At 48.1% G+C, this 27,304-nt stretch overlaps 2 protein-coding genes across 3 annotated transcripts in view; one reads left to right on the plus strand and one right to left on the minus strand.

Moving 5' to 3' along the window:
* SLK (STE20 like kinase) overlaps window positions 1-10,952 on the plus strand; it is a 56,409-nt gene extending 45,457 nt beyond the window's left edge. For both annotated transcript variants that reach the window (XM_024734885.1, XM_024734886.1), the window contains 6 exons: window positions 639-768; window positions 1,366-1,490; window positions 2,006-2,194; window positions 2,749-2,874; window positions 4,041-4,154; window positions 7,272-10,952. In XM_024734885.1, the coding sequence (XP_024590653.1) occupies window positions 639-768; window positions 1,366-1,490; window positions 2,006-2,194; window positions 2,749-2,874; window positions 4,041-4,154; window positions 7,272-7,418 (831 nt within the window). In that variant the 3' untranslated portion in view covers window positions 7,419-10,952. The remainder of the gene's footprint in view (window positions 1-638; window positions 769-1,365; window positions 1,491-2,005; window positions 2,195-2,748; window positions 2,875-4,040; window positions 4,155-7,271) is intronic.
* Window positions 10,953-12,086: 1,134 nt separating this feature from the next.
* COL17A1 (collagen type XVII alpha 1 chain) overlaps window positions 12,087-27,304 on the minus strand; it is a 44,003-nt gene continuing 28,785 nt past the window's right edge. Inside the window, exons 31-56 of the mRNA XM_024734954.1 lie at window positions 26,533-26,559; window positions 25,535-25,570; window positions 23,694-23,729; window positions 23,378-23,458; window positions 22,213-22,248; window positions 21,629-21,706; window positions 20,664-20,717; window positions 20,503-20,544; window positions 20,287-20,340; window positions 19,760-19,819; window positions 19,441-19,467; window positions 19,082-19,114; window positions 18,927-19,001; window positions 18,567-18,617; window positions 17,969-18,094; window positions 17,362-17,499; window positions 16,957-17,025; window positions 16,508-16,648; window positions 15,929-16,018; window positions 15,718-15,828; window positions 15,087-15,233; window positions 14,460-14,804; window positions 13,835-13,972; window positions 13,529-13,591; window positions 13,293-13,373; window positions 12,087-12,932 (exon numbers count right to left, since the gene is read on the minus strand). Coding sequence (XP_024590722.1) covers window positions 12,883-12,932; window positions 13,293-13,373; window positions 13,529-13,591; window positions 13,835-13,972; window positions 14,460-14,804; window positions 15,087-15,233; window positions 15,718-15,828; window positions 15,929-16,018; window positions 16,508-16,648; window positions 16,957-17,025; window positions 17,362-17,499; window positions 17,969-18,094; window positions 18,567-18,617; window positions 18,927-19,001; window positions 19,082-19,114; window positions 19,441-19,467; window positions 19,760-19,819; window positions 20,287-20,340; window positions 20,503-20,544; window positions 20,664-20,717; window positions 21,629-21,706; window positions 22,213-22,248; window positions 23,378-23,458; window positions 23,694-23,729; window positions 25,535-25,570; window positions 26,533-26,559 — 2,189 coding nt within the window. The 3' untranslated portion in view covers window positions 12,087-12,882. The remainder of the gene's footprint in view (window positions 12,933-13,292; window positions 13,374-13,528; window positions 13,592-13,834; window positions 13,973-14,459; window positions 14,805-15,086; window positions 15,234-15,717; window positions 15,829-15,928; window positions 16,019-16,507; window positions 16,649-16,956; window positions 17,026-17,361; window positions 17,500-17,968; window positions 18,095-18,566; window positions 18,618-18,926; window positions 19,002-19,081; window positions 19,115-19,440; window positions 19,468-19,759; window positions 19,820-20,286; window positions 20,341-20,502; window positions 20,545-20,663; window positions 20,718-21,628; window positions 21,707-22,212; window positions 22,249-23,377; window positions 23,459-23,693; window positions 23,730-25,534; window positions 25,571-26,532; window positions 26,560-27,304) is intronic.

Genomic DNA, 27,304 nt, shown 5'->3' on the forward strand with positions numbered 1-27,304 from the left:
CTCTGATTATAAGGAATTTTGTTTGTAGAGTCATAAAATGTTAATTCATTTTCCTGTTTCTAGTTCACATTTCTCTAGCAATGCATTATTTCTCATTAAATCCTTAAAGTATTGTTCTTTTTAGGCACAGGCTAAAGGTACAGAATCTGTCTTTCACTGTTAGTGTAGCCATGGTATGGCTTCCTCTTTATTAATAGAAAAATAGAGAGTTTAAAATCCCGATACGTTTTTCTTGTTTGCTCTTTATTGCCTCTCTTCCTGAAAGGCATTTCTTGTTTATTCTTGTTTTGTCCACACTCTAGTGAAATGAATAGTCAGTTTTAGAAACTGTAAATTTATTTTTTTCCCAAAGATGTAGGGCATTTTAATTATGAGTGGGTTATGGACTTCTTTTGTATGTGTTATTCTTAATAGTTTAGAATATTATGTATTCTAGTACTTCCTTTCTGGGCTTGAATTGGGTGACTAATACATTTATGTTATGTCTATACTATATGATTTTGGTGGTTTTTAAATCCAGTTGACTTTAGAAACTTGGTTCAGAAATCTTGTTAATCACTAAAATATACAGAGGTATAGATAAATGGATGTTTTGCTCAGTAGATACTTATTAACTGATGGTTAACTATGTCTAATAGGAACAAGAGTTTGTTCAGAAGCAACAACAAGAATTAGATGGCTCTCTGAAAAAGATCATCCAACAGCAGAAGGCAGAGTTAGCCAATATTGAAAGAGAGTGCCTGAATAACAAACAACAGCTCATGAGAGGTACATGAAATTATGCAGCATATGTATATATATATATCTCAAAACATTGCGGAGATATACCTTGGAAATTATTTGAATGTTTTCTTTTGCTAGAGTGGTAGAGGGAAAGATGAAGCAACTTAAATAAGAGGAAAGTACTTTATAAAATTAAGAAATACTGCAATAGAAGTGAACATAAACATATAATCCTTAAAACATCTTTTTTGTCCAGATGATGGTAGAAATATACCTGAATAATTTTATGTACTCATTATGCCTTACAGTGTTGGTATACTTAAATTGGCTACATGATAGAATGGAATTTTAAGCACTTATTTCCCCTAACAAATACCTGATATTTTTTTTCTTTCTCATTAAGATGATTAAATGGAATTTTGGTGTTGTGGGTAGGGCATTCTCTGTTTACAGGACATCAGAGCAGAACGGAAAGTGGTAATGGATATTATCTTTATGTTGGTAATATTGCATTTATAGCTCAGAATGTCCGTGTGTATTAATTAGTGTATTAGAACACTTGTATGTAAATATTAAAATGAAGACCAAAGTACATTAGTAAAAAGAGCAAAGTTACATTTTGAAATTGCTTTCTTCTTCTAGCTAGAGAAGCCGCGATTTGGGAGCTTGAAGAACGACACTTACAAGAAAAACACCAGCTGCTCAAACAGCAACTTAAAGATCAGTATTTTATGCAAAGACATCAGCTACTTAAGCGCCATGAGAAGGTTAATGAAAGGAAAATTTGTTCACTTTTTTGTTCATTTTAAAGTGTGCAGAGCTATTTATTTTTGAAACTTATATTTTTTACAGAATAAAGTTCAGGTTTCCTTTCTTTTATCCTAAAATTTCTTTGAAATTTGGAGTCATTAGTTGTATGTTGGTCACGATTGCAAACTCTTTTCTACAAATTCCAAGGAAGGTAACTAATTACAATGCTTAAAGACCTCTTATACATTATAATCTTCATCTTGTCTCTCAGAGTTAGCTATTTTGGCTCCATTTATGGTTCAGGTATCTTAAAAATGTGGACTCCCTATACTTAGTATACGAGAGTCAATATGAATCTCCTATTACTAATAGCTTATTTTTCTTAGAAATTATTTTTTGCCTAGTATTTTGCTGGTTGGTATGCAACAAGGGAGAGAGTAATTTGGGGAAGCAACAGCAAAATGACATGTTTGAGCATACATGTGGGTACAGAGTATTATGTCTACATCACTGGACTCTGAAACTTTCTTAGGAAACAGAACAAATGCAGCGTTACAATCAACGACTTATTGAGGAGTTGAAAAACAGACAGACTCAAGAAAGAGCAAGACTGCCTAAGATTCAGCGCAGTGAAGCCAAGACTCGCATGGCCATGTTTAAGAAGAGTTTGAGAATTAACCCAACAGCAACACCGGATCAGGATCGTGAAAAAATTAAACAAGTAAATAAGAAAATTACTCTCTTTAAGTTTAAAAGTTTTGAGTGGCCTTTAGGGGTACCACATAATTGTGCTGTAAACATTTGGAGCTACCTTGGGCTCGCTGATGTTCACCGTGGCTCTGTACACATATGGCACATACCAACTCAGTCTCGCCCAGGTGCTGGCCACGGAGAGCTGCTCTCTTCCACGCCCCACACCAGATCCAGGGCTAGGCTGGTCCTAAGACCAGCTCTGGGAATAAGATGACTTGGCCAGCTTTTCAGTCAAACGTGTGGTCTCACTATACTTCTACAGTCACAGATCCCACACGCAAATTAACTGAGGTCCCTAAGCAGGTAGGAGGAACAAGGTTTTAATCAGAAGTCTCTCTCCACCTCCCTACACTCCACCAAAGCCATGACGTAGACTCCAGCTTTGAGTCCCAGCATATTACTACTTGAAGCTTTAGTTTATTGTACTTTAAGCTTTGTTACATTCCTTGATTACACCTTTGGAAGACGCAGGAATTACATTACTTGTTAACCATATTTATCTTTTGTTTTTCTTACTTATAGTTTGCCTCTCAAGAAGAAAAGAGGCAGAAAAATGAGAGAATGGCTCAGCATCAAAAACATGAAAATCAAATGCGGGATCTTCAGTTGCAGTGTGAAGCCAATGTCCGAGAACTGCATCAGCTGCAGGTTAGCTGCAGAAGCATGAATGCAAAGATGGTACTAGATGCACAGTACAGGTGTCTGGTTTTGAGGAAATAATAGCTACTCAGAGTAAGCTGCACATTGCTTGTGAAGATGCTGGGATTTAAAGGTTTTCTTTCCTCTGTAGACCCAAAGGAAGATCAGTTTAGTATCACAGGCACTTGTTTAGAACTTACACAGCCGTGATTAGTATAAATATGAAGCTAATTTATGATATAAGAAGTTGCATCTTTCGGGCTTCCCTGGTGGCGCAGTGGTTGAGAGTCCGCCCGCCGATGCAGGGGACGCGGGTTCGTGCCCCGGTCCGGGAAGATCCCACATGCTGCGGAGCGGCTGGGCCCGTGAGCCATGGCCGCTGAGCCTGTGCGTCCGGAGCCTGTGCTGCGCAACGGGAGAGGCCACAACAGTGAGAGGCCCGTGTACCGGTTAAAAAAAAAGAAGTTACATCTTTCAAAAGTACTATTGAGAATTTTTAGTGTATTTTGCAAAGAAGATGAACAAAGTTTTAAAAATGATGTAGGCATTTTTTTTTATCATTCTGAATTTAAAATTTCTTTTTATTTAAGGAGAAATAGTTCATTTTCTTCAAGGTTTTTGAAAAAGGTGATAAGTATATGAGAATTCTTTTCCTAAGGAATTTAAACATTACTTTAGAGAGGACTGTTTTTGAACCTTACCTAGAGTATGCAGCTCTCTAATATAATATAATATAATGTATTGTAACGTAGTATAATTTCTAAAATGTTTACAGTTTCAGAGTAGTGTATACATTGTGGATATGCTACATATTTGCTTAATTTACTAGAGTGGAATAGTTTCTAACCCCATGTTCTGGTACCATTGGATAAAATGCTTGCAAGTTGCCCTCTGAAGTGTCAGTTTTGTGAGTAAACCTTAGAAGGAAAATCAGGATCAAACTACTTCTTTCTATTCAAGTTCTTTTCATATGGATAACAGATCTAGCCTCTAAACTTGCAAAAATGAAGTTATGACTCTTTTCATAATTCTTGGCCTTTGGTTGTTAGAGGAGAATTTCAACCTCAGTAATAGCTTTATGTTTAATGAATACTTTATTATTTTGGAAGAAAATTGTATTTGTGAAAAATTGCTAACTTGATCTGAAATTTTTTAAATCCAAACTTTATTTTCAGAATGAAAAATGCCATCTCTTGGTTGAGCATGAGACTCAGAAACTAAAGGAGTTAGATGAGGAACACAGCCAAGAATTAAAGGAATGGAGAGAGAAATTGAGACCTAGGAAAAAGGTAATTTTAAAAGCTTTAATTAAAATATGCTTGCATTCATCCATCCCTCCATCCTCCCAGCTATTGGCTCTTTACCTAATATGTGTCAGGAACAGTGTCAGGGACAGGAGACGCAGAGATGACTAGTCAAAGTCCCTGTCCCCGAAAGGTTCAGAATCTAGTTGACAAGCCGTTGCAGATCAGTAGCAGCATTTGTCTGAAGGAGGTAAGCACAAGATACAGAGCAGAGGAGCACAGTGTGCCAGCAAAGGGGGAGGAGTGCATAAGTCTGCTCAGGGAAGTCAGGAAGGGTTAGAGAGGAGACGCCTTGTAAGCCAATGAGGCTTGTTAGATGAGTAAGAGCTTGCTAGGAGGACAGACAGATCGGAGTGGAGTGGGGGCAATTTAAGTACAGAAAAGAGAATGAGTGAAGACAATGTGTACAGGAATCATAAGTAGCTCCTTGTCATTGTAGCATTAGAGGGAGTGTGTGCCTGTGTGTAGGCATTAGGGAGGGAGAGAGGGAAGGGATGACAGCTTTGTCTGGATGGGTCGACTGGAGCCAGATTACACGGCCCTTGTGTGCTGTGTTAATTGACAATTTACTAAAATAGGGATGGCTCCCTACACCGCGCCAGCCAGCCAGCTATCTTCTTTGTTTGCACTTGACTCCCTGCTAGCCTGGTCTAACTGGTCAACCATTTCAACTCTGTCTTTGCTATTACTGTATGATTCTCTCTCTTTGCCAACTGTCAAATTTAAACCTTTATTTTCTCTTGGGCTTCCTGCCTGCTATACATTTCAACCATTCCTTTCTTCCATTCACCCAATGGCTTAATCAAAGAAATATGTATTTAGCACCTACCATGTGCTAATAGTGTAGCTTTTTAACTTGAATTTTGTTTTTTTGTTACATTTTTGAATAGGTAGTTCATTCATGTGTTTCTGCATTCAAAGGGTACACAGAGGGGTGAAAGTGAGAAGTCCCTTCTCCAGTTCCTCCTTTCACCCTTTGCAGTCTAGCTTTCGCCTCAAATTCCTCCCCAGTTGAATTGGGTGACAGTGGTCACCAGTGGCATTATCTACCTGTTCTTCTTTAAAATCTTCTTAAAATTTTCTTCTCACCTGACTTTTGTGACATACTCTCTTCTTTCTCTGTGCTCTTTCTTTGTCATCTAGTCACCGGAAATGTAGACATTTTCCAGTTTTACACTCTTACCTCTGCTCTTTATCTTGATGATCTTGTAGATTGTCATGGCTTCAGCTGCATGTTTAAGGACAATTCCAAAACTTGTATAGAACATGAATTATAAAGTCATACAGGTCTGGGTTCAGATCTCAGTGCTGACACTGATTAATTTTGTCTCTTAACACTTCTGAGCCCAGCTTTCCTCATTTGTAAAATGAGGATGTTACTACCTCCCTAATTGGGGTTGTTAAGACAGTTAACGGAAGTGATGCGTGTACAGTACTTGTCCCAGTACTTGAGATGTGGTCAGGATCCAATGAATGGTTGTTATGGTTATTATTTTATTGTTTTTATTATAGGTTCGTGCTCTCAGCTCTCATTTTCCATATGGATGTTCCATTCCTCCTCATTCATTCTGTCCCATTGTCATCTCATCAAAGGTTTCTTTTTTTGATGACTGTATATAAAATATAGCTTCAATGCCTACCTCGAACACTCTCTATCCCCTCAACCTTTCTTTGTTTTTCTTCATAATATTCATCACCACCAGACACATTTCTTTATTGTGTGTCTTCTCCCACCAGAATGTAAGCTCGCTGCACATTGTAAATGATCAGTACATACCTGTTGAATGTTGTTGAACGTTGACTAAAGATTGTAAACTCAGTGGTGATAAAACTAAACTCAAAATCTTTTTTCTTTCATCTCCATCTCATCTTTCCCCCTCTCTCCAGTCCTACCCACCATCAGGTGTTCTTGCTAACATTTCTGTTCTCTTAACTGACATCTAGGCTAGAAACCTGAATTACCTTTCATTTCCATCACACCCCACATTCAATCAGATGACAAATAATTTTGACTCTTATTTCATAATATTTCTCTTTACTGTCTTCCTACTAGTGGCTTAAAATTGTTCAGTAATGTCCTAATGGTCCTTCTGGTCTCTTGTTCCCTTTCCTCCTACTTGCCTGCCATCACCAGAGTGTTTATCCTCAAGAGCATCTCTGTTACTGTCATAGTGGTGTTGATAAATCCTCAGTTCCAACAGAGTAGAATATAAACGCCTCACTTTGACTTTGAAGCCTTCATAGTGCCACACTTTGCCCATATCAGCCCTTCTAGCTTTGTCTCCCACTAGCCACTTTGTTCCCAGTTCATGTTCCGGTACTGGGTATAATCACCGTTACTCACAGCAACTCCACAGTTTCCTGCCTCTGTGCATTGTTTCAGCTCACCTTGTCTGGCGTGTCTTCCCCATCCTGTCTATCAAATTCTTATCTTTCCTTTGAAACTAAGCTCATGGTTTTCCTCCTCTGAGAAACCTTCCTATACTTCCATCTTTTCCTGTACTTTGTATTTTTACAGCAGTACTTCTCCTGAGTCACTTGTCCACAAAGTAATTGATACCTCACATATTTATCAAGCACTTATTATATTTGTTCCATATTGTGGGGTTGTAAAGATGAATCTGGTTTAGGTGTTACCTTCAAACAGTGTATAGTTCAATGTGAAAGAAAAGACATGCACATCAGTAATCAAAATAAAAAAATAGAAAATGGTAAGTTCCATGTGGAAGAGACAGTTAATATCAATAGTTAATTATAGGTGCCATCTGTTGAGTACCTAGTGTGTGTTAAGTACATTATCACATTTAATCCTCTCATAGCAACCCAGTAGAAGTAGATGGTATTATCGCTGTTTCATAGCAGAAGAATGAAATGATTCTATAATATAGAGAAGTTAAGTAATTACCCCCAAGTTATCCATTCATGTGGCTGAGTCAGGACTTGAACCCAGGGCTGGCTGTACAGCCTATGGTCCTAGCTGTTGAGCAGTCTCTTCTTCCTTAGGATAACAAAGTCTTTGGGGCAAATAATTTTATCTGGGCTGTCAGAGTAAATTCTGTTTTTAATACCAGTGCATAATTTCTTTTTCCCTTCCTTTTTAAGACACTGGAAGAGGAGTTTGCTAGGAAACTACAGGAACAGGAAGTGTTCTTTAAAATGACCGGGGAGTCTGAATGCCTTAACCCATCAACACAGAGCCGGATTTCCAAATTCTATCCTATTCCTAGCTTGCATTCCACTGGATCGTAACAATGGGAAGCATTCTGTGGTTGGGTTTGTCTTCTTAAGTATGTCATTCTGTTCTCTTCATCTTCTGCCGTAGTCTGTATCAGAGAGCTCACGAAGACAATCACCTGCCTCACCTTCTAGATGTTTTTTTGTTTGTTTTGTTCAGCAAAGATAAAGGGAAAGGCACTAAGACAGATGCTGGGCCATGCTGGCAAAGTAGCATCTTGCAGTAATTCCCTAAGGTGATTTTTGTATATAATCTTAAAAATTGTGTTGTTTAGATACTGTTACCTGAAAAACTGGTAGAGAGATAATGTTTAAAGTTATTTTTAAAAACCCTGTTACGTCACTTAAGTATTACTAAATATCTTTTTTCCTGACTTAACTTCTCAATGATGCCTAAAATCTATAGTTGAAACTGCTGTAGAGAGTTGGATTAATTTTTTGGTGAATCAGCTCTCATGAAAAAACTATGAGTTGCTCAAAATATGATACTGATTCAGCAAATAAATCTGTTACCTTTAAATGTTAGCATCAAACTCTTTTAAAAGAGAAAAATTATTTCAATAATTTGTCTAAAATACTTACCTGTTTAGACATGAGCTAATAATTAAGGGTGCTAGTTTTATTAAAATAGTGCCTAAAACACTAAATTTCAGTTGAGTCTAAAATGGCATTTCCTTTTTTGATTCAACAGGGACAAAACACCCTTAGCATTAAGCATTATTGTTTTTTAAATCTTGCTCCTATTACCAATTGATAGAAAATTTCATCCTAAAGTATATGTTGTACAAAGTTGGAAAGATGAAAAAAATAAACGGTAGCTTTTAGATGTCCAAATTGGAAATGTAAAACTCACCAAATTAAAAAAAATACAGATATAGCTATCTCAGCTTATTTCCTGAAAATAATACATGAGCTGGTAAAATGAATTCTCCCATCTTAGCAAATTCTGTTTAAAACTGTTGGGAGGCTGGCAGGCTCTGAGTTATATTTATGAATATATTTTTATGAAATTAATCTTAAAAGAGGCATTTGTTCAGAGTAGTTTTTAAGAATTTAAAATATTTAGGCAAATATCAGAAATGACTTTTCGTTGTTTTGAGATCGAGTCATTTATATTTTGGTTTTGTTTTGTTCCATGTTTAAATTATTTACTTTGATTTGAGTGGGAAAAGCCTGAAACCTTTATCATGAGGGTGCTGATACGTGTAATTATTAATGAAATGTTCACTCTAGTCCCTTTTGAGGGTTAGAATTTCAAGCACGTGTCAGGTCGAAACAGTATTATAAACCATATTTCGGGGTGTGAGACAGTACATTTGTAGACGAAGCTTGCTGCCTGCCATGTGCGCCTGTTCTGTCATGAGTGCCAGGTACCAAATTGTAGAAATTTCAGTTTTTAGTTATATTACATTTGAGGCTCGTGAAGAATGCAAATGAAACTTTGTGGGAACACTGATTCATGTTAAGAAAATGTAAATATCTGTAGCACTTTCTTGCAGTTAATTTGAAAACTTTGAATGCTGAACCTTATTTTTTCAGTGGTTTAGATGATTTTAAAATGCATGTGATTTTAATTTTGTAATTGTTTTGACAAGCATAACTTACTTGGACAACTTTGTAGGTAGCCTTAACTTCTGGCCAAGTTTGTTTTTTATATAAATATATATACATATATATATATTATGTATGGTTGTAAATTCATACACTTATCACATGAATGTGTTACTGTATACAAAACTCTTTTAATGCTTTATTCTCAAATGCTGGGTTGAAGAATGTTTTGAAAGCCTTTTAAAATATATATCTTTATACAGTAATGTTCAGGGTGATGATGGAAATTGTTTATATTGTTATGATAGAAATGACAGTATAATGTTACCCAGTGTATTTAATGATTTATTTGAAGAGGGAGAGAGGAAGAAGGTTCTCATACCACTTTCTCCTTTGAAATTTTCAGTTTATTGGCTTTTTAAAAATTAATACTTCAGGCAGTGGACATTTTTTCAGTATCGTTTAAAGGATATCCTGTGTGCTGAATAGTTTATGGCACATAATTAATTTGGTCTGAATATTTGGTTCTTTTTCTTCCTTTCAAGTTGACAGAGTATTGAATAAAGAGGCTCAGAGTAGAACGATTGACACGCTGGTAAGTTTGTTAGCACCTCTTGCATCTCCCGTAAAACTGCCCTTTGGATTCCTTGTTCACGCTCGAGTTCTCTTTCAAAAGTGACCAGACCATGTGCATGTAGGAGCAGGACTACAGAATGATATTCATGTAGAGGTAAAACCTTCATTTTAATCCTTAAAGTTACATAAATCTTTTCAAAAGGTATTTTGTTGTATAGACCATGCTGTTTGTGCCCATCCCTGCCCACTTCTTGCTGTAGGCCCTGTATTCACGCACAGAAGTGTAATCCTTCTCTCTTGCATGAAGTGTGGGGGGGGGTTGGGGAGGGACACAGACATCTTTGAAATCAGAGTGCAGTCAAAGGCATTCCTGAGTTGGTGGTTTTGTTGCTGTGGCAGAATGTGCTATGAAATGCATAGAAGAAATTCTCCATGTGTGCCCCCTAATTACTCAGCCTCCCCTCCTCTCCCTGCGTGCTGTGGACACGCCAGGCCACCACGCTTCTGCAGGTCTAGCTCATGGAGCTCGTTGCACCAGGTTGCCTTTCCTAGTCCTGTCAGTCCATAGTCGGGTGTGAATTGCTGAATTAGCCGCTATGCTATATGGACTCACAGTTAAGCTTTTTCTTACCGTTTTCTATGGGGAAGCTATAGGGTGGGTAAGGAGGAAATTTGGAGTGCTTATACCTTGCTGAAAATGTTGAAACTTTCCTGTGACAGGATACAGCAAATTGTAATTAAATATAAACCAGAACCAGAGCTACCTCTAAGTAGTGTTTCCTCAAGCACAAAGCTCTCAGGCATATGAGACCCACTGTGATGGAGGGTCTCTGATTTCTTGAGCATCAGTGAGTTTCAGAAGTGATTGTCTTTTGTAGTCTCCTAGTTCCCTTGTAACTACACACTTTTTTCCCCATTCCACACTGTGCTTAAATGACAAAGACTCTTCTGAGAAGCCAAATTCTGTCAAATGATTAGCTAGAGATATTGTTGATTACAGGGAAACGTAGAGCTGTGAGGCGGAGGCGGCGAGCTCTGTAGTTCCAGTTCTAATAGGCTTCTGGTTGAATAAATCAGTTCTTTCCTGGGAAATGATCTTTTATAGGAAATGGGATATTTTAAATGCTTTTCTTAAGTTGAAGGCACAACAGTTAATGCCACTACTGTTGCTATCCTGTGGCTGACATGGTTTTGATACAGCTTTAAAACTTCTGTTACCAAGCTTGGGGTAGAATGTGATACCAGTTTTAAATGTTGGCTGTAGCTTTTTGTAATCCTTCTCTGATTTGCCGTGTAATAACTTCACAAGCTAAATTTTCAGAAAGAATTTTGTTTCAGAAAATGCCTCTTGTCGATTTGGGAGCAACATGTCTTTTCAATCATGGGGTTGGCAAATGAAAAATAAAGTTATTTCTTACTCTACTTTGGGAAGCAGTCTTTTATTGAGACTATTTGAAACTAGATTGTCCTGCATGAGAACATTTTGTAGCATTTTTAAAAATCCTAATTATATTTTAAAACTCGCAGTCCTCCAGATCTTCTGACCCTTCAGGCTTACTAGCATTCCAGACCATCTGTAGTCATCACACACAAGAGGGTTCTTTTTACTGGTAACTTGGGACTGGTAACTGGTCTTTCAGTGCCCAAACCCCACCTTTGGGTGGTGCTTAAAATATTTCCATCGACATATGTATATGTACCTCTTTTTATGTCCTTTTTTCCCCTTGGAATGGATTATTTTTCTCACCAAACATTTCACAAACTGTGACGTCACTTCTGCTAAAAACAACCTCTTTTCATCATTCATGCAAGATTCAGTAGACATACTGGGCTGACCATTTGGCACGTGGTCAGCTTGGATGGAGGGAGGCACAGCATGTCATTTTCTAATCCAGGAGCATTGCATACTGTGGAGCTCATGCTTGACTTTTTTTTTTTTTTTTAATGAAACAAAAGAGGCTAAGATCCACCGCCATGCAGCTGAGGACATATCTCATATCTGGGTTCTGTCCAGAGAAGCCAGCAAGTCTGGGCTTTTACCCTATTTCTCTTGGGCATACGATTCTATGAAGACTTTGGGATAGCTTGGATAGGCAGATCTCATAACTAGGACAAAACTCAGAAGTCTGGTTAATCAAGGTAAGAATCATTAAAGGGGATATAATACTTGAGCTTCTAAAGCTACTATTACAAAAACAAATTGAGTCAGCCTTTAGGTAAAACTAACATATGAGAAAGGCACGATGTGTTCATTCATTATACATAAGTTTTCATTAGACAGTAAAATGTCAAACTTAATTAACCGAAAATGTTTTCTTCCTTTCCCTCTTTCTTTTCCTCCTTTCCTTTCTTCCTTCCTTCTTTCCCTCCTCCCCTCCCTTCTTTCTTTTTTTTTTTGGATGGATCACATTAAGCATATTAAAAAAGAAAAAACCCTTTAATTGGAAATTTTGCAATTGAAATGACTTATCTAATAGACCACGTGAATGTTTGTAGACGTTGAAAAGTGCAATAAAGCCAACTGCGCCCAGTCCCCCACGCGTTTCCTAAGTGCAGAGCAGGGGTGCCGGCTTCCAGTGTCAGGCAGTCTGCTCTCCCTCCCCTCCCCTCCCGTCCCCTTCTTTCCTCCTTGCCCCCTGCCTTTCTCTTCCTATCGGCTGCAACCTAGTTCAGTGTAACATACTATCAACTCTAGCGTGGACCTATGGAGACAGATCATAGCTGCAGTCAAACAAACTTCCTAAGTGGGAATGTGATACATAGTGAGAAATACTAGTAGAAACCCTGTCACCGCCTTCAGGGGAAGTGGATTTCTTAAGTTTTTTCAGCTGAGAGTTTTTTCCTATGATTAGAGAATGCAGAGTGAAGAGAGGAGAGAGGAGGTGAGAGCACAGCCTTGCAGCGTTGACCAGAACAGTCCCATCGAGTGGCTCCCAGGAAGGCACCCCCCCCATCCCGTCTTCCATTTTCTGGGCTCATTTTTAAGGTGAAGCTCAAGGGCTCCTGAAACAACTTTTATGTACCTGGCTTTCCTAGGCTGGGGCTTGAACTCAGTGTTAAAGAAGCCGAGGAGCTCAGGCCTGGACAGCAGGGAGGCCAGCTTCATCCTCCCACACTGCAGGCGGCCACTGTTGGGTCTACCCCGTGAAGCTGTTTCAGACTGTGTACCTTGGACTGAATTCTACATACATATATTTTGCTCCAGACTAAGATAAGGGTTCTAGTTGACTAGTTGCTGTGCTGCCTCAGTAGGACAGTGAGATTCCAGCTTTTACCCTCTGGAGAGGTCTTGACGTAAGCGACATAAGCCACTGCAAGAACTGGTCCAGGCGGCTGCTCCGCCAAGGGTCGCTCATGGCTTGACGGCGATGCTTCTCCTTCTCCGGCCATAGACTTGGTCACCTAGAAGTTGGAAGATGAATGGGAAGTTAGAAAATGTCCTGTGGTCTGTGGGGACTTCCGCTTGGGTAATTACAGTAACTGTGACTACTACAAAACCGGCTTGAAAGATGAACTCTTTTGTAAGACTGTCAACTGATTGAAATTGATTACCCTATTTCATTACCAGCCTGGTTCTCCTCTTCCTCCCTGCATTGACACTCTTCTTCCTTTCTCCCTGGCTGTTCATTTGATAGGTACACAAAGTATGCTGTTGCCAGTGCCTGCCTTTCGTAGCTGGCATTTGCCTAAAATTTTCAGGCTTGCTCTGGAACACGTGGCCTGCTTCCCAGCACTCCAGGAACTGTGGCAAGTGAGGCTTACCTTTGTCTCCTTTTTCTCCCTTGTGTCCTCGAGGGCCGGGTGGTCCAGGCTGACCTGGTGGCCCAGCAGGGCCCCTCTCACCTAGGAGGACAGAAAGGGGCACGGCTAAGCGAGGCACAGTGCAGGGCCTGAAGGAGCCGCACACGTTCCCAGCACGGCGCTGGCAAGGGAGCTGCTTCCCACAAGAGGCAGTCGTTAACACGGGATCCTGGTGGCTGTTTCCTGCCACCACTTACCTTTGGGGCCAGGGATGCCCATCTCTCCATTCTGCCCAGGGGGTCCTGGGATGGCTCCATACGCTGCAAGGGGGAAAAACTGGCCTTAGACGAGAGCTCATCCTGGAGCTTGGGAAGTAAAGTGATTTGTTCAGACTAACACAGGCAGGTAGTGGTAGAGTTTGGACTTGTAAGAAGAAAACGGTTCAGAATTTATCCGATTTTCAGCATCTCAAGTGTTAACAAGATTTTTGGGGAGACTGGTTTCTGTGGAGCAGACTACACGGCAAGTGAAGTGTTGGGAAAGTAATCGGGGCATGCCCTTACTTCTGAAAAAGTCCATGAGGTCCTCGGTCACGTTGCTGTAGGCGGAGAAGACTTTGCTGATGCCAGGGGGCCCCTGGGGCCCAGGCCGGCCTGGTGGGCCCCGCACAGTGTAGGCCATCCCTTGGAGCAGGCCCTGACCTGTAAAAACCAGAGTGGGTGGCCACAGGCAGCAGGGGTCACCCGGCACCCTCCTCACGGTGGGAGCGCGGTGCCCTCTGACTGTCTGGCTCCCATCCCAAACTCTTCTGTGCAGCAGCGAGGGAAGAGTCTCCTTAGCCTCCCCTGTTGACAGGCACGTCTCGCCTCCGTGGGCTTGTTTCACAGGCCTTTTACTGCATAGCTGTGCTGGTGAGCCGCCCGGGAAAGGGCTTCTTAGTCAACAGCCTTCCCTCAGCCCCACCAGAAAACCTTCATAGTCATATAGACTCCTCTAGGAAAACAAAGGACAAAGACCCCAGCATCTCTGTTCCCTGCAACATAGGTTGCAGTCCCAACTGGGCCCCTTAAACTAAGCTTGTCTTCAGTCCCTGCCTGTCTGATTCCAGAACTGCTGTCCTACTGGATGTGGAGATGCTCACATGCTCCCGTAACCCCGCAGCGCTGAAGCCTACGTGTCCCCACTTACGCTGCAAGCTGTCAGACACCCGAACGGCCAGCTCGTTGTAATCCAGACCTCCAGCAAAGCTGGCCCCGAAACCACCGTCACCGCCATACGTGCCGCCTTCTGCCGCTGCCCCATAGCCTCGGCCCCGGCCCGTGTCCAGGCCAAAGGCTCCCCCTTCGCCCAGGGAGCCTCCGCTTGCTCCTCCTATGCCCGTGGAGGAGCCGTAGGAAGAGGCCCGACCGAGAGAAGAGGAGCTGCTGCCCCGGCTGTAGGAGCTGTCCGTGGACACCAGGCGGCTGTCCCCGGGGGGACCCTGGGGCCCGGGAGGACCCGGCGGGCCGACGATGAAGCTGCGCACATCAGGACCTGTGGGGAAGAAGCGGCATTAGTGGGAGCCAGGTCTGGGGGAGAGAAAGATGTGGGACTTGGGGGTGTCTCTCCCAGGGCCTCAGCACCCCTGAGCAGGATGTGAACTCGCACAGAGCGGGAGCATGTGGGCTAGGAGGAAGCCGGGCTTCCTCGACCGACCCGGGCGGCTTATGTGTTTGGCCTCCAGTTCCCTTCAAGCCCCGCTGGCTGCCCCTCTCACAGGGAGATGCCTGGTCTGGGAGGGGATGGAGGAAGGAGAGTGACGTCAGGGACACGCACTTGTGAGGTAGCTGATCAGCTCACTCCGGAAGTTGTCGCTGTTTTCAGCTGCGTATGTCACCAGAGCTCCTGAGACACCCGGGGGCCCTCGAGGGCCTGGGGGGCCAGGGGGACCGGGAGGGCCTGGGATGGATGACAAGCCAGCAGCTGAGCAGGGGGCAAGAGAAAGAAAGATCAGGGATCCCCTGCCAGGACCGCGGAACTCCCAGCCTGGGCCCGTCTGGAAGGAGGCGGTGAGGGAGGCCCCCACACGCGTGTCCCGTCCTCCCCTGGGGTGACTGCTCCCCGCTGCTCTCCACCCCCAGTCCCGGGCCTCATTCAACCCAAATCATATCCCTTCCCCTCAGCCCTTCTGCCGCTGGGAGTTGGGGCTCCCGGCTGGGCACCTGGTCACCCTATGGCCCCTGAGTTCTCTCGTGACTTGGACGCATGGTGTCCCCCCCACTTCTCCCCCTGCCAGGGCTGAAAGCACCTCAACGTCAAGTGTGTCCCCCTCCAGGGCCCCAGAGCCCGGCCCTGTACCCGCTCTAGGAGGACTGGTGCCTGGGCTGAGCCCTCCATGGCTGCCCTGGCTCAGACCCGCGGGAGCCCTGGAGGTCAGGCTGCAGCCCTCGCCTGCCTCACTCCTTACTCTGCAGGTAGGACGAGAGGTCCTCCATGCTGATGCTGGACCACGCGCTGCCTGGGAGCCCTGGTGGCCCAGGGGGACCTGGGGGCCCAACAATGCCTCTGAATTCAGACCCTGAGACACCAAGGAAGAGCAAGGATCGGTCACAGTCTGGGCCAAGGAGCTCTGCCGTCCACCCCAGAGCACTCGGTCAGATGGCCCTGCTCGGCCCTACCTTGGAGCAAGGAGAGGAGCTCCTCGTAGGATGTTCCCGGCAAGCCTGGGGGCCCTGGGGGGCCAGGAAGCCCAATGCTGACTCCGGAGCCTGAGGAACAAATCCCAAGTTGCGATGGATGCAGATCAGACAGGGAAGGGCAGATGGAAACACCGTGTCAGAGAGGAAGCCAGACAGAAGCAACCTGAACAGAAGCGGAGGCTGGGATAGGGGCGAGAGGGGCAGCGGGAAGAGACCGGCAGAGGGTAACGCGGACGCGAGACCCTGGGTAACGGCACCACGGAGGAGAGGCCCCAGGGCCGGGACGAGTGCAGGTCCGAAGTGCCCACAGCCCTCCTCCTGCTGGGTGCGTGGGAGTGTGCGTGTGTGCATGTGAGTCGTGTGCGGGACGGTGCCCGGGACACTCATTCTGGCTTCCCTCGCCCAGCTCCGTGACCTGCTCTGGAGCCACAGGTTTGAACAGCTCTGAAGCACCCCCCCTCCCTCTGGGTTGGGTGCAGCCTGGCGGGAGCGGGCCAGGGGGCCATTTCCGGGATGTTCCGCCCTGCTGCCTGCCCTGCCACGGAGGCGGACACTCACTGGACATGTAGCTGAGGACGCGGCTGCTCAGCTCTGCGTAGTCCAGAGACTGGAGGGACCAACCTCCACTGGCTCCTGGTGGCCCTGGGGGACCCCGAGGGCCCATCAGGTACTGCCGTAGATATTGACGCACGTCATCCCCTGAAAGGAGAGGAGGCGCCAGTATGGACCACACGTCCAGCCTAACCTCCCCACAGACTGGCCCGAGTGACATGTGAGCGGGGGGTTCTCAGACCCCCAGGGGGACATCAACAAGCTTCCGGTAGCTGAAGGGGCTCCTGCCTGGTTGCCTGGCCTTCGAGGGGAGAGCTGATGCCCCCTTTCCAGCTGGCTGCTGGGAGCGAGGAGGGAGTGGCTCCTTGTCCCAAGGGACCGCCAAGTGTTCCTGACAAGTGCGGCCAGGAGAGAGGGAAGGCACCCCACCCTCTAGCCCACCACAGCCGACTCACGCTGGAGCACAGCCAGGATGTCTTCAGAGGAGATGGAGGTGGAGGACGTGCTGATGCTGTACCCCGAAGCTGTGGGGAAGGAAACCGGTTACCTGCTTAGCTGGTACTGAAGCAACGCACTCATTACTCCAGAATCACAGACACAGTCAACCAGCTGTTTCCGTTTGGGGGAAATGAATGCACGGGGGTGTTAGCAGGCCATTTATAATTTCTTATTTCTATATTTCTTAATCTGAACAAACCTTTCTTGAAGCTAGATTCGGTGGCCTGATTACCGTGAATTCAGCATTGAACATCGCATTCAGAAAAAGGGCAAAGCAAACAGCCAATTAAGAGACGAGGCTCCAGGAATAACCGTGAACCCTGGGAGGAAGGTGTCATTACAGGGGGTGGGGAGAGGCTTACTCTGTAAGTAGCTCACGACGAGGCTGGCCAGCTCTGAGTAGTTGAAAGTCTCACCCGTGATGGTGGTGACAGGCCCGGGGGGACCAGGTGGGCCTGGGGGACCCTGAACTCCAGATAGATAAGACCTGATACTGTCACCTGCCAACAAGGAAATAAAGCAAAGTCAGGCTTGTCCCCAAGAGGGCGTGTCCTCCCCACAGAGGTGACCTGAAGCACTTGAGGAAATGTACCCACCCATCCCACACAGGCCAAGGCAGGGCCAGCAGGGAGCCTAGACTCCCCTTGCTATAGATGGAGAAACTGAGGCAGACTCTGTGCTGGGCCAGGTGGATCTCCATGGCTGTGGACTAACGAGACTCCAGTCAGCCACCCATTTGACAAAGCTCTGGTGCCCACGTGTGGAAATCACACCCTCACCTCCACAGCACACGGATGAGGTTGGGGGAGTGCACACCAGTGTGAAAGTGTGTGTGTGTGTGTGTACGCACGTGCATGTGGATGAGCATGAGGGTGTACGAGCCTCTGCTGGGGTGAGGACAAGTCTATGTATCAATACGTGGACACACACACACACGCACGCTGCCCCACTCAGACGCCGGGCACTCACTCTGCATGTAGTCAGAGATGTACTGCTGAATCTCCAGGCCGGAGCTGCTGATGGAGCCTGGAGGCCCGGGGGGCCCTGGTGGGCCTGGCGGGCCCTGCATGAACATGGTGCTCGATGACGATCCCCCTGCAGGAGAGAAAGCCTCTGAGTTGGTCTCTCCACCCTGGGGTCCAACAAGGGGGCCCAGGCAATGCTTTTATAGTCTGAGGAGGGAGATTCTTTCTCAGTAGGAGAACTAAGACAGTGGCAAAGAGCTCCTAGGAGCTCTCCCAGGCCGAGCCCTCCCTTTCCTTCGGCAACCTGCTCACCGCCCACATGGCCTCCCTCGCCCCTGAACCCCTAGCTCCCAGGCTCTGTTCTCGCCATCATTCATCATCGGCGTTGCTAGTCATCTTTATCGTGCAGGCATCCTTCCCTCCCACCCCCGCTAACTTGTAACCTCCTTAAAGGCAGTTCAGAGATCCCAGCACGTGGAGAAAGTATCTCATCAACACTGAATCGTGGATAAGTGAATGAATTAGTTAATTAATATCCTCACTGGCATGATCACCCTCGCTTGAAGAAAGAGAGAAGAACTTTGGGCACCTTTGGTTCTTACCTCGAGAGGGCCCACTGGGAATGCCGGGAGCCCCTGGGACTCCGGGGTCACCTGGAATCCAAAACAAGCAGCTCTGTTTGCATCACCTCCTCCAGGAAGCCTCCCCTGGTTCCTCAAGTTCAACCACACTGTCAGCTGTGGCTCAACAACTGTCCCATGTTTCTCAGTCTCATTTCTGCAATGGTGTCACAGCTTCCCTGGGCAGAGACTGTATCCCCACACCCATCCCTTTCTCCCTCCAGGCTCTCCTCTCTTCAGCCTCTTCTTCCTCCCAAGGCTGTAGCATCAGCAAGTACTCGCTGCCCTCTATTCGGGCTCTGGGAGCCAGCCTTGCTCCCACTCCTCCCCGCCTTCACTGACCTCTGTCACCCTTGGGTCCCTGAGGGCCGGGTGGGCCTGGCGGTCCTTGTAGGTTGAGTCCGAGAGAACTGGAGCCTGGAGGCCAACAACACAGGGCAGTCAGCCAGGTGGGGAGAGGCTCCGGCAGAGCCGGCAGCAGGGGGCTCAGCACTTACCTGAGGCTGAGAACCCTGGGAGGCCTCGCTCGCCTGAGGGACACAGCAGAGAGGGGACAGTCAGCTGTGTCAGCCTCCCTCTCCCCATGCCCCAGCCCAAGACACCACCTCCCTCCCAAGGCTCCCCAAGATTAATGATGGCTGGGGCAGCACCGGTCCCTGGGTAGTATCTAGAGCTGCCACACAGACACACATACACACACACACGCACGCACACACGCATGCAAGTTCTCAACCATCAGAGACACACTGATCTACCCTCATCTGGACCAAACTCAAGAAGCTCAGGGATCTTGGAAGGTCAGCCTTTGCCACTCCCACCCCTACCCCAGGTTTGTTTGATGCCAGTTCTACTGTACCTTGGTGTCCTCGGGGGCCTGGGGCACCTGGAGGAGAAGACAGTCATGAGACAGGTCCCACCCAGATGCTGTGACTGCAAGGGGCCCATGGGGAAGGGGTCGGGGCTCCAGGGCCCCTCGTGCCTCTCCTCCCATCAGGACAAGGCAGAGGCGGATATTCTTGGCAGAGCTTCCGACCACCCCCCACGCCCTGCTGCAGGCTGCTGAGCTCCTAATGGGATAGGGCAGCAGGGTGAAGGCCCGCTCATCCAGCCTCATCAGAGCTCTCCCGGCCACCAGCTGGGTCAGGCTCCTGCGCTCCCTAAGACACTGTGCTCACCTTGCTCTCCCTTGGGGCCTGGGGGGCCAGGTGGGCCTGGAGGGCCAGAGAAGAAGGTCTCTGTAGAGGAAGGAAATAGTTTTGAGTGTGGACGATGGATGGATGGATGGATGAATTTTCCACTAGAGACAAGTTCTGGGCTAAAGTATGTTCTAAAGTTATTTCCATATGCTTCTGTTATACTGTCAGTGTTTATCTCATTTCATGAGCATGTGTCCTACCCACTTTATCAGAGCTGGGCTCCCTGAGGACAGGAACTAGGTCTCCCCAGTTGGCCCAGAAGCTTCCCAAAGGCAGATCTCCCCCTGGCTGGGCAACCAGGGATTCTCAGGGTGGCTGGGTTGGCATCAGTTACCTTCTCTCCACGCAACAGGTAGCGTGGAGTTTATGCAAACACACTCACGGTGGAAAGTCAGAAGGAGAAAGCATGGTGAGTAGGTCGGAAAGGCTGTGTGCCCATGACCATGGCATGTGCTGGGGCTGGGGCTGAGGTAGAGAACAGGAGCGACTTGACTCCCCAGCATTACCTGAGCTGGTCAGGAGAGATCCTGGTGGGCCTGGTGGGCCTGGCAAGCCTTCCCCTAGATAAGAGAGCACCCAAGACCTATTAATGCCAAGAGGTGGGCCAGGAACACTCTGCCCAGGAGCAGAAGTGACAGAGAAGCTCTTTCCTAAGAGCCGGCCCGGAAGACGCCTGGGCTCTGGGTCCCATCGCCTCTCATCTCCCATTGCTCAGCTCTCACCTGCTGGGCCTCGGGGTCCTGGGGGTCCTGGAATGGATGGTCCTGTAGAAGAGGGTGAGGAAGAGGCAATGCTGAACCCAGGATCTTGGCTTCCTCACTAAGTGCCTTGAGCCCCCTGCCCCCAAGATTCCCCACCTTCCAAAGATCCCTGAGGTGCTCACCTGGTGGCCCAGGTGGTCCAGGTGGGCCTTGGGGACCTCGTAAATCAAGACCCTCTGTGGAAAGGAGAAACCAGAAATGAGCAAAAGCTGTCATGAGGCTGCTCTCCGCCAGCCTCACCCCTCACCAGGATCCTCGGTGCTTGTGCTTACACCCACACACCAGGCCATGGGTCATGGGTCGTGGCACAGGACCCTCCAAGGGCCCCTCTGCTAGAGATGCCTTTTGCTCAGAGGCAGGGCAGGGCTGAGTCGAGCTCCCTGGTGGCTGATGGGGGTGTGCAGTGATGATTAAGAGCATGGCTTCGGTGTCAGACAGCCTGAGTTCAAATCCTGCCTCATCACTGCCAGCTTGTGGGCAAGTTCTTGACCTTTCAGCCTCAGCTTCCTCCACTGTAAACCAGAGGCGCAAGATCTACATCACAAGGGCCTTGTGCAGACTCGGTGGGACGACAAGGCACAGCGCCTGGCACATGGTGACTGTTAGACGAGGGCTAGCGTTGTCTTTGCTGTTCAAGTGTCCAGGTGCCCAGGTGGGAGGCCCAGCGGCATCTCTGCCTGGGTTCTTTAAAGGACTCTGGGAACCGGAGGACCCAGGAGTCAGTGCTCCTAGGCCGGGCCTGTGGCTGAGAACCCAGGGACCCTCGTCGTTATTCATGGTGTGGGGGGTTCAGGACTCCTCCAGTCACACTCACAGGGCTGGGTTCAGAGGCCTCACGTGACCCTGGTCCTCCTGGAATCCAGAGAGCCTCTCTGACAGCTGTACCATCCCCTGTGACTCATCCTCCACAGCTGATAAAACCCCTGCTGTTCCTTCTCAGCGAGCACTGCGTTTCAGAGGAACTGGCCATCCTTACACTGGGGCTCACGATGACTCACTGGTGCCGCTGCCGCAGGCCCCAGTGCATGGCCACCTCTCCCACTCCCACCCCTGTGTCACCTGTCCCAGAGAACACGGTGGCACTCACGGGCGGAGAGGACCTCAGAGATGGAGCTGCTGCTGCCCATGAACGATTCACCAGGAAGTCCTGGCTCCCCTCGCGGGCCTGTGGGGAGGACACAGAGTTGGGGGACACCGCCTGCAGCTGTCAGTGCTTTCTCTCTGGAGCCGCCCAGGTGCTCAGGGTGGGGCAGGGCCAAGCGGAGCTGACTGTTGGCAGGGCCAGAGTGTTGGCTGGGAACAAGACACACCCCGGGAGGACCTGGAGTCCGTTTTTTGATATTTGGATAAGTTGCTGGACAGTGACACGATTCTCAGGATCTGGTCACCAGAGGCCTGAGGCCTGTGAAGATAGCTGAGCTTGATCCTGACCCAAGAGCTTCAATCTCCCTTTTGGGAGGACCCCTACCTTCTCAGAAACATGGAAGAAGGTGGGAGGAGGTGTCTCCTCTGGCTATGGAGGCCTTGCCGGGGCCTTGGAGAAGAGCCCAGTGGCCCCTCACCTCCCTTCCCAACGTGCACATCTCTCACTTAAAGATGGGGTGCAGGGCCACCCCAGGAAGGAAGCTCTCCACAGCCTACAGTCATGCGTTCTTTCAGGGTGTGACATACCTTGCTGTCCTGGGAGACCAGCTGGGCCGATGGGGCCTGGAAATGGGGTTGGGGAAGAAAAGGTTTTATCACACCTCTAGGGGCAGAGTTCTAGAAAGAACTGAAGAAAAGACAGGTGCCTGGGTACATTAAGTACCTTCCTCACAAGGCATGGAACAGTGGCCCAAAGAGGTCATCTTGCTTATTTGAAAGCAATAAGCAATTTGAGACCAGCCCTGTGGTCCATTCCAGTGAGAATTCCTCTGCCAGGCACTGGGGCCCCTGGGATGGGCAGGACTGCCCTCTCTGACACTGTCCTCTGATGGTTAGGGACTTCTAAACACCCCCAGTGTCCCCCTGATAAACTCACTGGAGTTTATCAGGAGGGAAGGCCGATCCATACTTGCATTTGTCATATTAAATAATGTATTTCATTTACACACAAACATTTTAAATAATTAAAAAATAGATATAAAAAAACAGGCATTTTGGATAAATAGAAAAAGTATCACCCACAATTCTTTAACTTACAGGCATTTTGTTGTATTTCCTTCCAGCATTCTTTTATCTTATATAAATATAGTTGCAACTACAGAGCACACCTTATCGAGTATTCTGCTTTTATTTAAAAAAAAATTTTTATTGGAGTATAGCTGATTTACAACGTTGTGTTACCTGCCCTTTTAAATAACACTGTTATCTGCTAACAACTTTAAGTCTTCATATTTTTGTAGCCATCTCATTATTGTTGGACAATTTGGGGCTATTTGCTTCAAATAGATTCCTCGCACTTTTGTTGCTCTTGATGCATATTATCAAGTTGTTTTCCAAGAGGAAACAATTTGAGGACTGACTCTGACGAGTCAATACTGGTTCTGGAGGCAGAAGGACCTGGGCCGAACCCTGACTCTGCTATTTCTCATCCGTGTGACCTTAGGCGTGTCATTTACCTGCTCGAGCCTCCAACGGTACTGCGGGGACCTAGTGAAGCAATGCCATGCAGGGCTTAGGATACGTGCCGGGGAGTGATCAGGGCTCACCAGGCTGTCTGGGAGGGGCTTTCTCAGCTCCTTCCTACTCTTCCCCGGGTTCCGGCCCGGGTTTCAGGATTTGAGCGAATGCTGCTATAGTCAGATGCAACCAAGGCCTGATGCTGATCTGGGGCAAAGCAAGAAAACAGACTGACCTGAGGCACCTGGAGGTCCTGGAGGTCCCATGGCTCCAGGAGGTCCCGGGGGACCTGGGACAGTGAGAGTCGATGATCCCTCTGAAAACAGAAGGCACGTTGAACGCTGAGCCCCACTCTCCTCGCTCAGAGGGGACCCAGGCCAGGCTGTGGGCCAGGTTGGGCCAGTATTACGTCTGAAATCCCCCGACCCTCCTCACTTCTGACTGGAAGAGTTCAGCACTGCACCTTGCCCAAAGCACGGAGCCCGCGGACTTGCAGGGTGTTCAGGCAGAGCCAGGGCGGACGCCCTGTACACAGTGCAGGGTCTACCTACCTGAAGTCACGATCCTGCCTGGAGCTCCTGGTTCACCTGGGAGGGGAGGCAAAGGAGAGTGGTTATTCCCAGGATCAATTAGTGGCTCAATGAATCATTTTCAAGGCTTCTGATTGCATTTGAGACCCACTCCTGGGCTTCTAACCCTCAGGCTGAAGGCATTTTGATGAACTGAAGGGGAGCATACAGGATGCATTAAGCACCAATCTCTGCGCTGGAGACCCTGGAGGCTTGAGCATCAATCTTCTTGGCCCACATTAGCTTTTGGAAGAAGCTGGGATTCTGCGAAGAGGCTTCATTTGTGGATGTTGGAGAGTTTGCCTTGTGGTGAGGCCAGAATGAGCTGACTCAGGAGTCGTTCCCCCTCCCACACTCTATCTTCTCCCACACTGGGCACTGCAGGCTCTTACTTGGAATTGCTTTAGGTGCAAAAAGCACTGAGAGGTCAAAGAGCAGAGGCAGTGAGCCTGCGGGGTAGAGCCTGGTTCCCAGTGCCCCTCAGGTGCTAATTCCCTGGGACAGTAGTAGGGTCTGCACAGAGTCAAGAGGGGGTTCTGTGGTCTGGGAAACTCCGAGTCATGTAAAGGTTAACAGATCTCTTCTCTGCCTTGCGTCTTAGAGGGTTGAAAATGCGAATGTGCATGGAGGACTTCCAAGAAGGGAATGTCAGATTCATACTTTCCCAAGGCTATCATGATGGAAATCCACATTCTGCAGAACCAAGTGAGTGAAGTAGAATGGAAAAACCCTTGACTGGAGATTCTTCTGGGACATTTTTGTTATTTCCCAAGGCCTGAGGGCAATTCAGTTATCCACACGCTGAGGGGTGATACTGATTTCCCCCTTTGGGGAAGCTTGCAATCTGCCAGCCCCTCGAGGTCAAGGCCAAGAGAAAGCACTTGACTTTCTTTTTGTTGGAACACAATCCAGTGTCAGGTACAATGTCCACCTCTGTGCACGCTGGACAGAAAGTCACAGGCCCTGGAGAAGGGCAGGGTGTCTCTCCTCGAGAATCCCCAAGCCTCTGATCTTTTACTAAATATGCCATCAATCCATGAGCAGATCTGTGGACCCAGAGACGTGTCTGCTTGGGATGTTCTTGAAAGAACTCCTTGGCCCAACCCATTGTTAGCCATAGTTTCTGGAAAGCAGGTCCCCCCCCAAGGTGACAGTGACAGAGGGCAGCTCCAGCGAACCTCAGGGTTCAGGAATGTGGGGTCACAGGGACAGAAGGAGAAGGACCATCCCTGAGCAGCCCCTTTCCTGGACTGGCTCAGGGTTGGGGTCTGATGGCCCAGAACAAGATGCGAATGTCGCCCTACATGTAAGAGTCTGAGTCCTGAGGATGCCCCTCTGAGAACTCTGACTTTGGCCTCTTAGTAACATCTGAGAGGCTCCTCCCTGCCTGCATCAAAGCCCCCTCTCAGAAAGGGGGTGGCAGTGTCCCCGTTACACTGAGGCCTGTGTGGACCATAACACTTGTCCCAGGGAAGAGGCACATCATGGGGGGACCACGCCTAAGTGAGGGGACAGAGCACTCGTGGGGGGCATTACAGAGTCAGCGGTGGGGACAGCACCCTTGCAGATCCTCCTCCATCGAGGGCTTGGAGACAGCCAGGCACCAAAGCGAGGCTCTGGATTGTGGGGGGAAGGGTGGGGCTTGAGGACTCTGGGCTCAAATGGTCAGAAGAATCCCTGGCTCCCCAGCCTCACAGCCTTCCACTGAAGCCACTAGATGCCACTATTGATCCAGGCTCTGGCCACAGAGGGACCTCCCTCCTGCCAATGCCTCCCCTCCTGCCAAAATGACCGGTGACTGTCTAATTTGGAAAATCACTTACCTTTAGCCCCTGGTCGGCCGGGGGTCCCAGGAAGTCCTGGTGTGATTGAAAACAAGTCAGTCAGGATGATTGAGGGCCAGCAATTCCAGACCCCCTGTGGTAGTACCTGGCGCTCTGTCACTGGCAAGGCCACAACTGCTGACTGAAACCTGCAGACCCACCTGGCTCGACCTTCCACCTTAGCCCAGCTCCCTTGAGGGAGCCTCTTGCTCTGAGCCCTTCTCCCTCTCTAGGAAATGGAGCAACAGCTGGGCTGGAGGCAGAGGCTCACAGGTCCAGCTTTGGGGGATCCCAGTCCCTCTGGGTGATGAGTCCCCTGCAGCCTGCAAAGCGGCCATTGTAACCCACCGTCCCTGCAGCCTGGGGGAGTAGGGGCTGGGCTTCCTGTATCTGATGCAACAACCCCTCTTGCTTTTGTCCACAGCTCCACCAGGGAGCATCTGAAAGATATCCCTGTGCGCTCAACTGTTGAGGGGTGATGCTGTCTGGTTTTATTTTACATCCTTGCCTGATTTCCTTTAGGAGTTGGGGCTGGTGTGGTGACAGCTTCTCAAATCCAAGTGGGTGCACACTGTCCAACTGTCGGACAGGCTTTGACACTGAGGCTGTCCCAGGGAGGCCGGGCCCTTCTGCATGAGATGAGTGTCCACCCCCTACCGTGCCACAGGGGATGTGGGCCTCTGTGGGGCTAATGGGACTCCTGGGCCTGGAGCCTCCTCTTGGGGGTCCCTGCACCAACGGGGACCAGGCTCAGGCAGACAGCATTCGCACGTGATCTAAACTCGTCTCTCCTAGAATGGCTTTCTAGATTGTTCTGTGCCTAGTTTTGCTTCCTAAGGTGTTTCTCAAGACTCACATCAAAATGACCTGAACCCATTTTTGCTGGGGGAGTGAGGGAAGGAGAGGAAGCACTAAGGTGACTGGAGAAGCATCTGCTGAATGCCGGGATTGGGAGGCTTGGCGGTGGCATTTGAAGTGGCAGTGACCCGATGACTCACCCTGAGGTCCTTGGGGTCCTGTGAGACCTACGGAGAGTAGAAGACATGAGAGGAGAGTTGAAGGGCAGAGGAGCCGACCCCTCAGCAGCAGGAGCGGGCAGAAGGGATTGGTGGGTGCAGGAGGACGAACCCCGTGTCTGGGGCAGCCGGACTCCAGGGTCCTCGCAGCCCTGGATGAGAGCAGTTTTCTGACTCACTGCTCCATCAGGGGATGGTTCTTAGCCCATTTGGGCTCAAGACCCTTTGGTGTCTGAGAGCTACCAACCCCAAAAGTTCACACATCCACTGACCCTTAATGCTGCCCCCAGGCTCCCTCCTGGGTGCTCTCCATCTGTGCGCCCACCAAAGGAGCCCAGAGGCCCCCTGTTCCTCATCGGCCCCTGAGGATTGCCACCTTGTCCTCCCGGCTTTCTTGGCTTGTTTTGATTTGTTCCTCCTGCAGCCCTGAGGATCTTGCTCCTGCTGGGCCTTTGGTGGAGACCCTAACAACGGCTTATCTCCCCAGGCTGGTGGCTATTGGCGAGGGTCCAGGCACGGCCCAAGGGGGTCCACAGGGGACCCAGACACTGAGGTGGTGATAAACTACCATGTTTAGGAGACTCCTTGCCCCTTTCTAGAACTCCTTGCTTTCAGTGTTGATCTCTCTTTTCCAAGTTGCCAGACTTGGTGACTCAGGTGTCAGGACTCACAGCCGCTGTGCCCGGCTCTAGCCAGCAGCTGTGGCATTTTCCTAATGAGCTGCTAGAGGAAAATGGATTAAGGAAGGCCCAGA

Source organism: Neophocaena asiaeorientalis, unplaced genomic scaffold (assembly GCF_003031525.2).
Source record: "Neophocaena asiaeorientalis asiaeorientalis breed wild unplaced genomic scaffold, Neophocaena_asiaeorientalis_V1.1 scaffold240, whole genome shotgun sequence".
Lineage (NCBI taxonomy): Eukaryota > Metazoa > Chordata > Mammalia > Artiodactyla > Phocoenidae > Neophocaena > Neophocaena asiaeorientalis.